Below are 13,657 nucleotides of genomic sequence, written 5' to 3' on the forward strand. Positions count from 1 at the left end.
ATATTTTCACATTCACTGGGCTTTTTCTTGCTGGACTTCAGCTCAACCTTGTTCTTGTCACAAAAGCCCAGCAGGCTTTGGTTTGAAAACAAGCTCATTCACTAGGCAACTTTCGCCTTAATTCTGTACAATAAGATTATACAGCAGAAAATTAGGAGATTAAAAAAAGGCAAGGAAACAGCCCCACTCAACCAAATGCAATTTCACTTCCCTCACAATATCCTCTGAACAAATGGAATTCAATTTGTTTCTGTGTTCCCAGGTAACAGCAGCACCTTGTTTTGCTTGTTTATTTAATTACTCCTCCTTGTTCATGCAATTAGCTGAGCGACCGCAGCCTTTTGTTCATTACGTTAACCATAACACAGTTACTTGCATAGCTGTTTCCATTTTGAGGCTGAATTTTGGAGAGCGGCTCTATTTTGGGGGGCGGCAGGCAGAGAACCGCTGGGAAGCCTGACGCAGGGTGGCGTGCAGCAACCTGCTCCTTGACGGAGAGAGTCGCTCCAGGAACCGCGCTGGCTGCCCATCTGCTTCTGACGGCAAACCAAAGCCCTGTTTCCAACACACGCTGCAAAGCACCTCACGGCTTAAAGGCCTGGCCGTCTTTCATCGTAAGCACCTCCAAAAAACAGCTGAGTTCATCCCACGGCATTTTTGCCAATGGGCTGTCAAAGCTTAGCTTTACTGCCCTTTAGAATGGCACAAGGCATCACTCTGGGCAACGTACGCTTGATTTAAAATTACCGTATCGTGGTTGGGTGAAGAAATTTAGAGATGGAGACTACTTCAGGCTCTCTTTCATGAACAGTTCAATTTAACATCCAGTCGAGCCTAGCGCTGCTGTGATGCTGAAATGAGTTGCTGCACAGTTAAATCTTTTTTTAAACACTCAAGATATATCCCCCCCAGATCACAAAGTTTAGCAGAACACTGACCCTGTCCATTAATAAATGCAGCAATCGACACCTCTCAAGTCCTCCAAGTTTCTGTCAGTGAACTGATGTCAGCTTATTTTTATCTAGGTTGCTCAGAAATTGAGGAATCTGCACCTTCTTACAGAAACAAGAGGCAGAGTCGGTGCCAGTGGGAGCCTGCGCGCTCTGGTGCGCAGGAGGCACCTTCATCTCAGCCTCCAGGCACCCAAACACCCCCCCAAAACTCCACCTCTCAAGAGAAACTGCACACCAACTTACACTATTTGAAATAGAGAGAACTGCAACAGACAGCTTGGAAAAAATTGTGAGTCTTTGTAGTTTACAATTCAGCCTTCGTACATGACCCACTGCTATGGTTTGGATTAGTTCTGGAACCCATTGCAGCAAGGCGCAGCCTTTTAATGGCATCGTTTTAACCCTACCTGTGCCATCTGCCTCTCCAGCTTTGACCGGGGAATATCATCAAAATAGTTTTCATTTCTTCTTCTCCTTGCATCGCCCTGCATGATAATGTGGGGAACGTCCAGGGAGCCACCAGTAGTGAAAGTGCTTTGGCTAAGTGATGGAGACAACTGAGGAGGAGTGTGGTTACCACTGGGTTCCTGGACAGGGAGGAGAAAAATACAGCATAATAAGAACAGCATATTGCTAACTTCAAACCAAATGTTTAGAAGTGTATTCGAATTATTCATACTTAAAAATTAAGGAACAGTTCCTGAAGTAGAGGTTATTGTGGATGAACTTTTGAGATCTGCTACCTAAGGCGCACAGCCCGCGTGGAAGGAAACACAATTCACTATTTACATGAACTAGTCGCAAATTCCCTATCCAAAACTTCCTTGTGTAATATAAACTCCCTTCTAGGACTGCTTGAGATATAAAACAGGGAGCTACTTCTCATCAAGGCCTAAATAAAGCCATGATTTAGGACTAGCTATTTGTAAAATGAAATACATTCTCACCGCTTCTAAGCAGCCACTCTGAGCAGTGAAAGTGATTTGAAAGTCATGTGAACTCTAGCAACATCTCTTGCTGGAAAAAAGAAATGCACGAACGTTTACAAAATATAGACACTTTGTTTGCAATTTTTATAGGTCTTGCAGAACATCCATTTAAGTTGAAGTACTGGATATCAGAAACAAGCTAAATAAGAATTCCTCGAATGCATGAAAGCATCAGAGTACAAATATTTTACCAGGCTTTTCTTGTAATCTGTGTTGAACTGTGACCTTGTATCAGTCAGTGCGCAAATACCACAGTGAATTGATATATGAACTCTACCTCATAAACAGCTAAACATGTCCTCCTGATGATACATTTTACCAGGCTCCACCACCACACGGCTCACAGACAGCCACCCTACGTGTGTTTGGAAACACCTTTCTATTCTCACGCACCTCACAGCCTTTGTTCAAACACGCGTTACAAACATTGGCGCCCAGCTCTGCCGTTCAACATGCTCTTGGAGATTGCCACCAGTGGGAGCAGAGCTACAGAGCACTGGCCAGCCAGCCTGCACACCCTCCGCCCCCGGTGGACCGTAAACCGCTGCCATCACAACTGGATGGGGAAACACGTTCCTGTCTCGTGATGTAGGTTACCGGGCTCAATTTATCTGACACTAGAGATTTCTCTGATAGTAAGTTCTTCGGAGGCAGAACGTCCCCAGGACTGTGTTTGCACAGTGCAGACAGACCTCGCCTAAATTATTCTATTGCTGTAATACTGTATTTCAATGATGAACAACAAGAAGGGACCCCAAGATATCAGAGGAAGGAAAGACCTGCTCCGGTGTGCATGGAGGATAAAAACCCCTGCCTTTTTATTGAAAGAAAGAATTAAAGTGGATATTTCATGCATGATTACATTGAAGCAAACCTAATTCTGAAAAAGCATCAAGGTACTTTACTCCATGCTGTTAAGAAACAAGATATAGTGTAAGAAATCAGGGAGCTGTAATCTCTTCCAAATGGAAAGGAAAATTGCAATTCTCTGTACGCATTCAAGTGATAGTAACATCTGATGTTAATATTTGAAGTGTAGGAGTCTATGTGACATTGTTCCTTGCAATCACAGTAATGGATTAGTATTTTTCATACTGGTTGACTAAAATCAGGGATATATAGTTGTTTAGCAACTTTTAATTAACTGGATTTTTTTTTGTTTTTCAATTCTCTAGCTTTCCTATGATCTGAGACAAGCACTTGACATTTCCCAGGGCAAAGAAAGGAGTGTTTTCCTCTTAGGAATAGTCTTTTTCCCTCCTTCACAAAAATCCACCTACATTTGGCCCAGTTAAAAGCTTCTGAAAAGCTGTAGTCTGCACACGCTCCGAAGGTTTTGGTGAGGCATCGTCTCTAAAACCTACCCTCCCTCTAGCCCAACCCTGACTAGATGGTGCAGAGGACTCTGCCCTGAAAATAACCTGAGTACGGGGGAACTAAACGAGATCCTTTCTAACGACTGCTACCTGCCGCTCCAGCCAGGTAGGTCACCTCTCTCTGCTCCGAATCACGATTCACCCCCTGTTCAGTAGACTGATAGGGCCATCGGCACATCAAAGTGACCGATGACCGCGCAACGGACATACAGATTCCAGCTCTCGTCCAGTTTTTTGTATTTTTATCAAACCGCATATAAAGGGGAAAGTCACTCAGAAATCTCCATCGGAAGACTGCTGGCAAGGCAATAGAGACAAGAATTACAAAGTCAAGAAATAAAAGAATTACGGTGCCTGTGCATTATGGAACAGGGTTTAATTGTATGATTTTATGCTATTTTCCCAAAGTCATCCTTCACAGCACAGATGGATCCTCAACTGTGCAGCATGTTGTCATATACTCAGCACTGTGTTATCATTAGTTACCGTGTAGTCAGTATTTTATTCTCACCTCGTTTCCTGGCCCCAAACCCCTTCCTTAGAATCTATTCAAATCCTTCTCTGAAGATAGGATGACTAATATTGTCATTTTCATGATGCTTGTAAGTGCTTTACAAACGTCAATCAACTTATTTTCACCACACCCTGTGACTTCTGGCATTTTCTAATCACCACTTTAGTGTGGGGGACCTGAGACATACAGAGAAAGGTTAAAAAATATCAGTCACTTTGGATGCCCAATTAAAATATCTATTGCCTCATTTTCCAAGTGCTTGTATTCAAAACTCCACTCTTACTGATCTAATTTGCAGCAGTGTGTGCTCAGCACTTGTATTAATCAGACTCCAGACCCCAGTCAAATATGCAGAATGTTGGTAACAGACAATTAGCGACTGTTTATGAGGCAATTACCTAAATAACTTACCAAGCGTTATCCAAGGGCTTTGTAGCAAAAGCAGGTGTAAATCTGTATTTTCACAGCTACAGCTATTCCTTTAATCGTGAGTCTCCCTCACGTTCTTCCTTCATTCCTCTTCCTGACTCCATACCCACCTTCCCATCTCCTTAACAAATCTGCAGACCAGGCACGGACGCCCGTGCAGATGCTATCACGTACTCAGTACCGTGTTCCTGTTAGTCACACAGTTCATATCATGTTACCACCCTGTTGTGAAGGCATGGATACGTGCCCTGCAGGGATGCCTGATCAGATATATTTCACCATTGAACTCTGCTTCATCCCCACCTCTCAGTCCTGCCGGTCACGTATCGCTGGAACCACGCAGGTCAGGGCTGGAAGGGAGCTTAAGAGAACCTTCCCCAGGCTGCCCAGGAGCACCTCAAGCCCCACAGATATTTGTCTAACCTGTTCCTAAAACCAGGAATCCTCTCCAGGTAATTCATTCTTGTCTTAAACTATCATTACTATTGTAACATTTCTTCGTCAAATTTTCAGTCTAAATTGTCGTTCCTTCGGTTTAAATTCCACCTTGCAGTGAGTGCGGGTGAGGGCGGGGTTCTAGGAATATCATGGAAACTGGTCCTGTAATTAGAGACCATAACGCACTCAAGAAAGGGAAGCCAGATTGCACAGATAACCTGAGATCCAGCATTTTCTAGCTTTTGAGTATATGACACTGAAATCAAAATAACCTTGACTTAGTACACAGCTATTGTGGCGATAATATATTTTGTGGATATTTTTATGTTTGTTGCTTTTCCTCAATATTTAACCATTTTTGAAATATTTGAAAAGCTCATACAAAGAGATTTGAAAAAGATGAAGAGTGTTAGCTGTGCTTAGGTTGACCTTGGGACCTTAAAGGTAGATTCTTTAAACTACCTTTTTAAAAGATACAAATTGACCCTCTAGTAGACACAGATACTTTATTTAAATCAATCTTCAAGCTAAAAATTATTGCAATCCACAGACTGAACACTGTGTCCTTGTTTCCAGTGAAATGGCAAAGCAGCACTTGATGGGAAAGAAAACCTTTATCCAAACTCACGTCCTCCTCTTTAGGATTCTCTGTGAAGACTCCAATACCACGAAGTGATGAATGACATTTAGCACTTGCCCGCATCAGCGGCTCTAGCTGTGGAGCAGCAGACTACTTTTTATCATTTTGACTCCAGATGGAGGACATCCAGTTTTCTCTTCGCTATTAACTGAGAATAGACAGTCCCAACCAATAACACAGGCTGTGGAAACTTTCCCACCTGCTGAAGAGGAACTAATTCCCCAGCCCAGAGCACTGAAAGTATTGAGCAAAAACACGCGACTTCCAAATGATTCCTCTTCCCTGGGAGTGTTTTAACACCTGACATGCATCAGGAATCATTCACATAATACACAAAAAATAAAATAGAAGAAAAATATCCACACATTTGTGCAATGTGCCTTAGAGCAGGGTGTTATAGGCTTGTGAGACTTTTTTCAACATGGCATTAGGAATAGGTTGAATTTGGGGGGGGGAATCTAAAATGCCTCTATGTGGCATCTGAGAATAAGCAGGGTGAAAACAGGTTGGTCACAGAAATTGTAAGTGTATGTTAAAATAAGCCCTAATTCTGTCTTTCTCTATTTCTCTTTACACCAGGAAATTTAACTTGGGAGCACGGGCACCCTCTGACATTTGGAAATTTAGTCCCAAATGAGATTTGAGTCAGAAATGCAGCCCCATGAACATAATCAGATCCAATTAAATGCAAAAAGTGTGACCTAAAATATCAAAATAAAAAGTGTTGATATGAACTGCCTCGGAGAGAACACAGTAGGAAAGGGTCATCAGACCACAACTCGATAAGGGTAAGAGGCAGCAAGGAAGCAAAGGCATTGGATCGGTGGTGTAACGAGAGGAGATTGAATCTGGTGAAGTGTGGAAAAACCCCAGGGACATTGCAACAAGGTTTCTAAAAGAGGGAATACAAACGAAAATTAAAAACATGAGGTAACTTTTGATACACAGAAATATCCTAATGGCATTTGTACCTCAACAATTTCAATAGGTTCTCTTTGAAGAAGGCATAAAGGGTATGTCTAAAAAGTAAGTGAAAGCATTTTGAAAACATGAGAAGAAAATGGTAACTCTCCTTCCGCAATATCGATCGTCTGGGCTGGGATTCCTGTGGGCAAATGTAGACGTGCGGCTTGTATGCACCTGCTCCTGAGCTAGCTTCTCGAGCAAAGAAGATAAGCTGGTACTTCTAAGACACTACTTATCTCATCCTAAGGTAGACGTCCGAAACGGGTCAGATGAATCACCCTGTAAAAATGTCAATTTATCTCTGCTGGCTCTATGGGGAGGTGTGACTGAGCAGGTCGGCCTAAGACATCTACACTGTGAACTTCTGAAGTGAGGTAAGTTGAAACCCGCTCCAAGTGGTCCTTGTTGTCATGCGAATGTTGGGAAACGCTTGCTAACTTTTTGAGAAAAGCAAAGAAATTTTCATGGGGACTCACCCTGAGGGTTATTGACCGAGGTGGTTTCTGAGGAGGATCTTCGTGAAGCCTGTCTCCCAAAGATGCCAGAATGCGCTTCCGGTGGCCAATCAAGCTAATTTTTAAGACCTGAAATAATAACAAAAATACCTCGTTAAAAAGAACACACTGCAATCATTAAATGAAGATCCATTCAGAGTGAAGCCATAGTCTCTTTAAACCTTTTAACAAGTTGGTCCACTACACAGGCTAACCGGACAGAGAGCAGTGCGAGGCAAACAATGAGAAGAGAAAATGAGAGGCAAGATCAGAGGAAAAACCCTGTAAAATGAAGGAAGAAACCAAAGTACGTATACATGTAGAGAACCAAAAAAAAAAATAGACTCAGAATGAGTAAGGAGGAAAGGAAAATGAAACAGAAATAAAAGACAGCAGAGCAGGAGGAAAAACAATGGGAGGGATGAGGAAGAGAGTGAGTAACAGGCAGCGAATGCTTAGAGAGGGCAAGAAGGGAGAGAAGGAACTGCACAACGAATAAACATCATCACTTTTAAATCTATTCACCATGCCTTTCATGGGCAATCTTTGAACGACACGTACAGTTTGCATTATTGTGTAGAATCATCGTTGCGTAAGAAACACAGGACAGACAAACTTTGTCCTGGAGGTCTTTTATCAGATGCAATGAAAAAAATAAATATCTCTGTTACACGCAAACGCGACCATCAGTGGATAGGTTTAAATACCTTGTGCTTGTCCAAACTCCAAGAATGCTGCGAAAAAGGTGTTCCAAACTTACTCCCCACTTGTGTCTCTCTGTGTCCCTGACACAGACAAAACCACCACTGCTCTCGGGAAAACAGAGAGGGCAGGAGCAGAAAGTTGGAAACTCGAGCATTAGTGGAAAAAAACCAACCCATATTTCAATGCTGTTCTTTAATGGCTACAATGGCTTCAAAGTGTAAAGCAGCTCTAATTGTAGAAAGCCTCTGCTCTGCAAAGAGCAGTGTCCTCATGTAACTCTTCCAGACTGTTTATATGGCTTCATACACCAGAGCTGCCTCCATTCCCTCTCAGAAGACAGTACTTCCCACTATATTTAGGTCCGCCGTGTTTCAACACCCTTCAGTCGAGAGGAATTTCTCACTCAACCTGGAAAAAGTAATAGTCCCCAAAACCCCCTGCAAACGCTACCTCTCAAACGAACAACTACCTCAGTTCAACCAGTACCACTAAGAGCTACCATTCATGAAAACAAACAAAACCCAAACCCCAATAACTCCTCTACGACATCCCTTAGATCCAGTATATCAAGAACACACCATCATTATTCTGATGGGTGAACTCCTGCCAAATCCATGGGCACGTGAACTCTTCCACACATCCTCTGTTGGATGCCTCTGTGCTATCCTCTATAGTTGAACCTCAAGAACACCTTGTTTGCCCACATCTACAAAGCGATGGGCTAGGACGTGAAACAGATCAAGGCCTTCCTCCAAGAGGCAGCTTAAAGGGTCGTTGCAGACGCTGTAGCTCAACAGCAGCGCCAAGCTGTAGAGTCCCACTAGCCTGCTATGTGCTCTCCTGTTAGTCTAAATCTGGAGAAGCACGCGTGAAGCTGAGATAGTGCAGCACGCACAAAAATGCCGGAGGCATGCAGGAGTCTTAGTTATGTATTCAGTTTACATTGAGTGTTAAAGAGAAGGGTGCACAGTTTATCTCTGTATTTAACTATATGAAACACGTGAATGACCCACAGCTGCTTTAAGCATTACTTGGGTAACGCACCGCAGGGAACTTGCTTCTTTCATAATGCTTCCCCATCATCAAGAGCATTTACCCAGAGATTTTTAAGTCAAGCTACAGTTCTTGGGTTGTTTCGAGGTCCTCAGTGCTCTGACTGCCTTATTAGCTGTATCAAACCACACAAAGCAATTCTCTTTGACTTCACAGAGCTATTGAACAACAGGAGAGAAAAGGACACAAGTCTTGAGGGACTTCGCACACAAGAGATCAACAGATGGGTCTAAATGGTTATATTATTTAAAAAGCTGTGCTCAATTTGAAAGCAATGCAGATCTTTAAACATCAGAAGCACTGCTAAGCTCATTCTATGTTTTGTTTTTCCATTAAAATGGTGATCACCCCAACTCCGAAGAGGTAGGAATTTAAAGATGCAACCTACAGGAACACATGGTTCTCAGCCAATAGGCAGCTGTAGCCCACTCTCATCTGGACGACATGGCTGTATTCTTCTGGAAACTGACTCTAGTAGTTTTCTTACTTGGAAAACCTGTTACTCAACTCACAAAGATAAAATACTGTTTTCTGAAACATTTCTATATTATTTCAGTTATGAGAATTTAACAAATGCCCTGAAACTCTGAAAACTTGTCCTCTGATGGATTATCCTTGACAGTACTTGCCAAAAATGTCAAATATCACAAATATAGGTCAACGGCGTGCAATGGTAAAGTAGCCTAAAGCAGTATCTTAGAAATATCTTAATGTTGTGTATCAGATAACCGTTAAAAGTCTTGCACGTATTTAGCCCATGAATATTTTCTGTATACCAGGTAACAGTGAACACAGCAACACGGAGCTATAGGGACACTCAATACAATGCACTTAAGCGCTATGCAGTGAAGCATTTTGTCAAATGGATTGTAGCCTGCATAATACACGACAATGAAATGAGCTTTGCGATGTGGCTGCAGGAATCAGCTACAACATGTCACGAAACTGTTCAGAGTAGCTTAAGGCCCTCCACAGCCCATTATTTCATTAGTGGCATCAAAAAAAAAAAAAAAAAAAAGCACGCACGTGACATGCCTCTTTCCACGCTGGCAGTAGCATACCTGTGAAAAAATAATGCAACTCCATCTCACATGTTTGCTTATATTTGATGCTGTAATACAATTAAAGGAGAATGGGACAAGTCATTTGTCCAAAGCAAATACATGCTCACAAATTTAATCCTGTTTTTACCACCACATCCTCCAATGATCAGCATACAAAATGAAATTCCGCTAGGAAATGTAAGAAATCCACAAATGTAACCAATGCAACACTTTGCATTTAGATTCCTGACTTAGTTGGCAGATGTTTTAAAAAACAAACACATGTAGCCCAGTAACTCCCTGATGACTGCACGTGTGCAGATGCTGGAATTAACAAGTTATTCCATCTAAAACCGAGCACTATTTCTGCAACACTCTTTTGCCTGATCTTTTCTTCTGATTGAATAATATGATCCAATACTGTATTTTTATAACTATTCTACGGTTCTTAAAACGGGTATGATAAAGGTTACTCAAATTCAAGACATCAATTCCCTCTCTTATGGCATAATTTGAAAAGTTACCATGTGGGGTAAAATCAGTGCCACAATAGTGCCAGTGGTCTGGACTAAACACGTAGCAGCAACCAGACACCAGGAACTAGCTACAAAGGGGAAAACCAGACAGTGATCAGAATAGTACTAGTGATTCTCTAGTGGCAGCATCAGACACATCAGAGTTCAAGAAGAAAAAATGCTAAATACAAGTCAACAAGGTGCGATCTTCCTATTTCTGGAAGTAAATAGCCCCAAACGCTAGCTAAATTCAATTTTATTAACCATTTTACTGCTGGTGATATTGAAATAAACTCCAGGCTATCCTGGAATCATGGGTGAAGAATACATTGATTATTACCACTTTCCTGCCACAATGCCGCCCCACAGGGCTAATCCTAAAATGCAGCAGTGCCCAGAATACCCAGGAAGTGAACCCAGACCAACCAGTACAGCTCAGCTGATCATCATGACTGAAAATTTGGGAACGGATGACGTACACTTGCTATATAAATTCTCAGCATGGACAACTGTTCAAAATTTTACAAATCCTATCCATAGAACTGCTGTCAGTGATTAAAAGTTAAGAGAAAAAAAAAAAACAACAACAAAAAACCAAAAAACAAACCCCCAAAAACCCCAAACAAAAAAAAAAAGGCGAAAAAACTCCATCCCCACATACTGACCAAGATTACATGGTGTAATAATTGGCATATTTTGAAAGATAAATGTGCCTGACTCAGCTGTGATATTGAATGCCCAGTGGCTTACCAATACCAATCACAGTCAAATCCAGTCCACACCACATCAAGCTTCTGTTGAATTTTTCACATAGGGATACTTTATGCTCTTTCTCATCCTGACTGCAACTGCCGATTCCTTCCAACCCTAAATTATCACAAACCCTTGCCATTTTCAACAGTGCCAGGATTTTTCCTGTAGAGCCCTGACTGCCCAGCAAAGCGCAGGCACGTGAAAACGGAGAGGCTCCACAGCAGCTGGAGATGAGAGACTTGCTGCAACTCTGCTAGCTGCAAGACTTCTTTAGTTCCCACAACTGCAGTGGAAGCAATCGCTTATTATGCCTATGAAGAGACTTGTAAGAGACTTATGATTTCATATCATAATGAAATGATATGAAATATGCACCATTATCCCCCTGAATTAATTACCCAACTGGAAACAGATGTCAGTTGTCTTGGCGACTGCATTTCACAAAGACAGATGGCTGCCCAGTAAGTCCCGTTTCTATACATTATCATGAAGAACTGACGTTTGTTTGTTTGTTTCCCCCACCCCTTCAAATATGTAAGTTAGTTGCAGATCTCCGATTTAACGGTATTGAGAAGTCTGCGGCCAAAACCCTTCTCCGAGTCAAGGTAATTGTGAATCCCAGGTTGTTACACTCCTCGGAGCTGCACTGCGGCAGATGAGCTTGCTGCCAGAGCAGTGGTGGTACATCGTTGTTCAGTCGTTGCCATCCCAGGCCAGATTCAGGCACCTGAGAATTTATTATTTTTTGCAGAAGTTCTCAGGACAGCCTTTGGTACTATCCAGGCCACTGGAATTTTTGTCCTGACTTCGCCAGACAAGCCATTTTTGGCATTAAAATGTTTTCCAAATTCTCATTAGTTTAAGAGTTGGCTGACTCAAAATATCGGGTGCTAGTACTTTTGGCTGCACTAAAGATAAAAAAAAGTAGTTGTATTTTTTTGCCTGTAATCAATAATCCTTAATATTTCCGTGGGAAATTATTAATTTAATTTTTCATTAATAAAAATCAGGAAAATACAATGGAACAAGACCTGGCCAATACTGAGACCTGGCCACTTCACCTCCTGAGGAGGTGCCTCAGGCTACGTGCTGAACTGCTTTTTAAAAACAATTTTTTAATAAAACAGAAGTTAAATCCATGGCCTTTAAAAAAAATAAATGCTTTTGCAAGCCTCAGCTGTAATGACAAATACTGCATACGTGCATTTTTATCACATGGGGCTCAAAACCCCATAAATCAGAAATCCTAGAAGTCTGTTACACATACAAACACAAAGATCGTTACAATAATGATTACCTATTCTAAGAGACAAGGCTGAAAATATTATTTATGTGAAAAATAGCAAGCACTAAGCAGATCTGTACATAAAGTAAAATTCCTTCTCTTTTCACAAGCAGTAAGTGGAAAAAATATTGGACAGTTTGAAAGGTGGAATACATTCCCAAACGGAGTCCTAGAGGACAGACTCAGACTGTTCCCTCCGCTAGTGACTTGCATTTCCACCTGCCTGTTGGTCCAGTCACTGGCACAGATCAGATTTGGGAAATGTGTGGCCACAGAGACCAGCAGTATTATTTCCAGCCAACCTTCCTGAGGTTTTTCAATGTTTATCATGTAGCACTACGAGATAGTAATTGCAACACCAATATGTTATCTCACAATATTTTGCAGGATTACTTACATAGCAGATAAATTATAATTAAAGTTACTGGTACTACAACACATTTCATAATGAGCTAATCATTTATTTATCTATTTTTAATATGCAATTATCAGCAAAGCGCATTAATCTGTACACAAGCATAAAACACAGCTAGCGTAACGAGAAACAGGAGATAAAATACAAATCTCCATAGAAAATTTTAACAGCTTTAAAATTGATCCTTTTTCTGATCTTGATTCAATTTCGTCATGGACTTAATTCCAAGCAAAAGGGAAAAAAAATCAACACCAACATTCAAGCCCTTTCAAAGAATGGGACATTTGTCTACTAAATAAATAGGGTTTTTCTAAAGCCTTCTAATAACACACAGTAATGAATGCTTTCATAATATCAGAAGCAGCAAACAGGCAGTCGTTGCTTGGAGTAAAAATGCAGATTACTCTAGCTCAGTTATAACCAACACAGTCATTAAAAGGTAAGCTCTGCAATACGAGAATAATATCAGTTAATTACAAAGATATTAATATATTAGAATTGAAAACGGTTTATTTCTATATCATGCAATTATATAGTCTGATAAAAATGGCAATAAAATTAATGAAAAACCTAAGATGGTGTTAAGTATCTCCTTATAATACTAGAATTTAATGGAGGTCCTTCTATGCATTTTTTTTTTTAAATCATCATTTTTAATGATTTTAATCAATTTTAAAAACATCTTTTAGACCCATGACGACTGCAGAAAGAGCGTCTTCGACATACAGAAACAAAAGCCAAATAGTGGACAGGAGAACCTGGACCAAAGACCAGAACAAATGCTGTTAAGAGACGTTATTCAGAACACATTCAGCTTCCTAGTATATTTGCAAGCTACCAGCCATATGCACAAAGATCTAATTATTATTGCATTAAAGGATTTTCAGTTTAGTAACATTATTTTTCTGTATTGTAAAACATTCACATTAAAAGCATGGGTTCCACCCTTGAATACCTAGATCAAGCCAAATCGATGCACAGAGGCTACCTATGGCTTGCGTTCCGGCCGTGCTGTGGAGCACAGACCACCACACACAGCAATCCAAAATACACTTGTCCCCTAAAGCATTAAGTATCCCAGAGTTACAA

At 41.1% G+C, this 13,657-nt stretch overlaps 1 protein-coding gene across 6 annotated transcripts in view; it reads right to left on the bottom strand.

Annotated features, from left to right (window-relative positions):
* ANKS1B (ankyrin repeat and sterile alpha motif domain containing 1B) overlaps positions 1-13,657 on the bottom strand; it is a 448,856-nt gene that overhangs the window by 48,233 nt on the left and 386,966 nt on the right. For all 6 annotated transcript variants that reach the window (XM_074575799.1, XM_074575789.1, XM_074575760.1 and 3 more), the window contains 2 exons: positions 6,782-6,889; positions 1,361-1,540 (listed from right to left, as the gene is read on the bottom strand). In XM_074575799.1, the coding sequence (XP_074431900.1) occupies positions 1,361-1,540; positions 6,782-6,889 (288 nt within the window). The remainder of the gene's footprint in view (positions 1-1,360; positions 1,541-6,781; positions 6,890-13,657) is intronic.

Source organism: Larus michahellis, chromosome 1, assembly GCF_964199755.1.
Source record: "Larus michahellis chromosome 1, bLarMic1.1, whole genome shotgun sequence".
In the NCBI taxonomy this organism is placed as follows: domain Eukaryota; kingdom Metazoa; phylum Chordata; class Aves; order Charadriiformes; family Laridae; genus Larus; species Larus michahellis.